Source organism: Corylus avellana, chromosome ca6 (genome assembly GCF_901000735.1).
Source record: "Corylus avellana chromosome ca6, CavTom2PMs-1.0".
NCBI lineage: Eukaryota > Viridiplantae > Streptophyta > Magnoliopsida > Fagales > Betulaceae > Corylus > Corylus avellana.
Window position 1 is genome coordinate 23,353,121 of NC_081546.1, and position 1,272 is coordinate 23,354,392.

A 1,272-nucleotide genomic window follows, 5' to 3' on the forward strand; every position below is an offset into this window, starting at 1 on the left:
AAAAAAAAAAAAAAAAATAGAATTTCTCTTTACTTAAAAAGGAAAAGAAAAGGAATTGGTGGGCCGGTGGCACGTCACTACTCTTAATGTAAAAGGACGAAAAAACCAAGAAGAACAAAATATAATAACCGGAAAAAGGAAATATCCCACCCCATTTTTCCCGGTCCAATCTCCATTTCTTACGTTTCCACGGAAAACAAAGAATAATGGAAACATGTATAATGAAGAACGAAACTAGAGAATCAAATTTTGAATTCCCATTTTCTGACTTTTTTGTCCAGGCAACCAAACAGAACCGAGAGTCAGTTCATGGAATAAGATCGAAAGCCAAAAATATAGAGAAAGAGAGAAACCTCAAATGCCTGGACGGCGTAGCCGGAGCGGAGCAACGAAGCGGCCAATTCCAGGCTCAGGTCGTCCAAGCCGACGAACCCGATGACTCCTCGCGAAGCCATAGAAATCTGCAAATTGAACTCTCTGCTTCGATTCGCTTTCTCGTTTTTCTTGATCCAACCTGCTCTCTATTATTTTCACTCGTGAACAAGGGCTGAGGTGACGAGCACTAGGAAAATAAATAAAGGTTTAGGCAGCCACGTCTCTTGTGTTTGGCCCACTTTCGAGAATATATATTAAAAAGTCGAAACTCGCCTTGTATTGGACTTTAATAACTAGAAGAGTAATTCGGTCCACTAAAATTAAACGCGCGTGTAGATTCGTATCGTAAACAAAAATGTTGACATAATAATTCGGCCAATTTTAAAATTATAATTTTACCCTTTAAATTTAATAAAAAAATTTAAATTCATATGGTACTGAAAAAGGTTACTGTTATAGTTAAATTAATTATTTCTGGCTTTTTATTTGTTTAATTAATAAATTCAAATGTGTTTATTTAAGATTTAATTTTGTTACGAGTAATATTATTTAGTAGACTCTCATACAAGTATGATAACGTGACAGTGAAAATCAACTTTTAGATCAACAGGGACTTGTAAAAATAAAAATTAATGACTAATATTTACTGTCACATTATTATAGTTGTATCATAGTGCCACTAACAGTCTACTAAATACAAATATTGTTTGTTAAAATTCTTGTTTTTTCAGCATTTTCAAGTATCCATCTGTATCCATCTCTTAGAAATTTTTTATTTTTTTTATTTTTGGGGAAACTACATTTTGTCCCTATAAACTACAACGCATTGACACTTTCCCCATGAACTGCCAACTGTACTACTTTGCCCCCATGAACTACCATTTTGTGCCTAAAATC

At 34.0% G+C, this 1,272-nt stretch overlaps 1 protein-coding gene across 1 annotated transcript in view; it reads right to left on the bottom strand.

The window, feature by feature from the left end:
• Positions 1 to 527, bottom strand: part of LOC132184080 (uncharacterized) — a 34,727-nt gene extending 34,200 nt beyond the window's left edge. Inside the window, exon 1 of the mRNA XM_059597567.1 lies at positions 354 to 527. Coding sequence (XP_059453550.1) covers positions 354 to 455 — 102 coding nt within the window. The 5' untranslated portion in view covers positions 456 to 527. The remainder of the gene's footprint in view (positions 1 to 353) is intronic.
• Between the last annotated feature and the right edge of the window lie 745 nt (positions 528 to 1,272).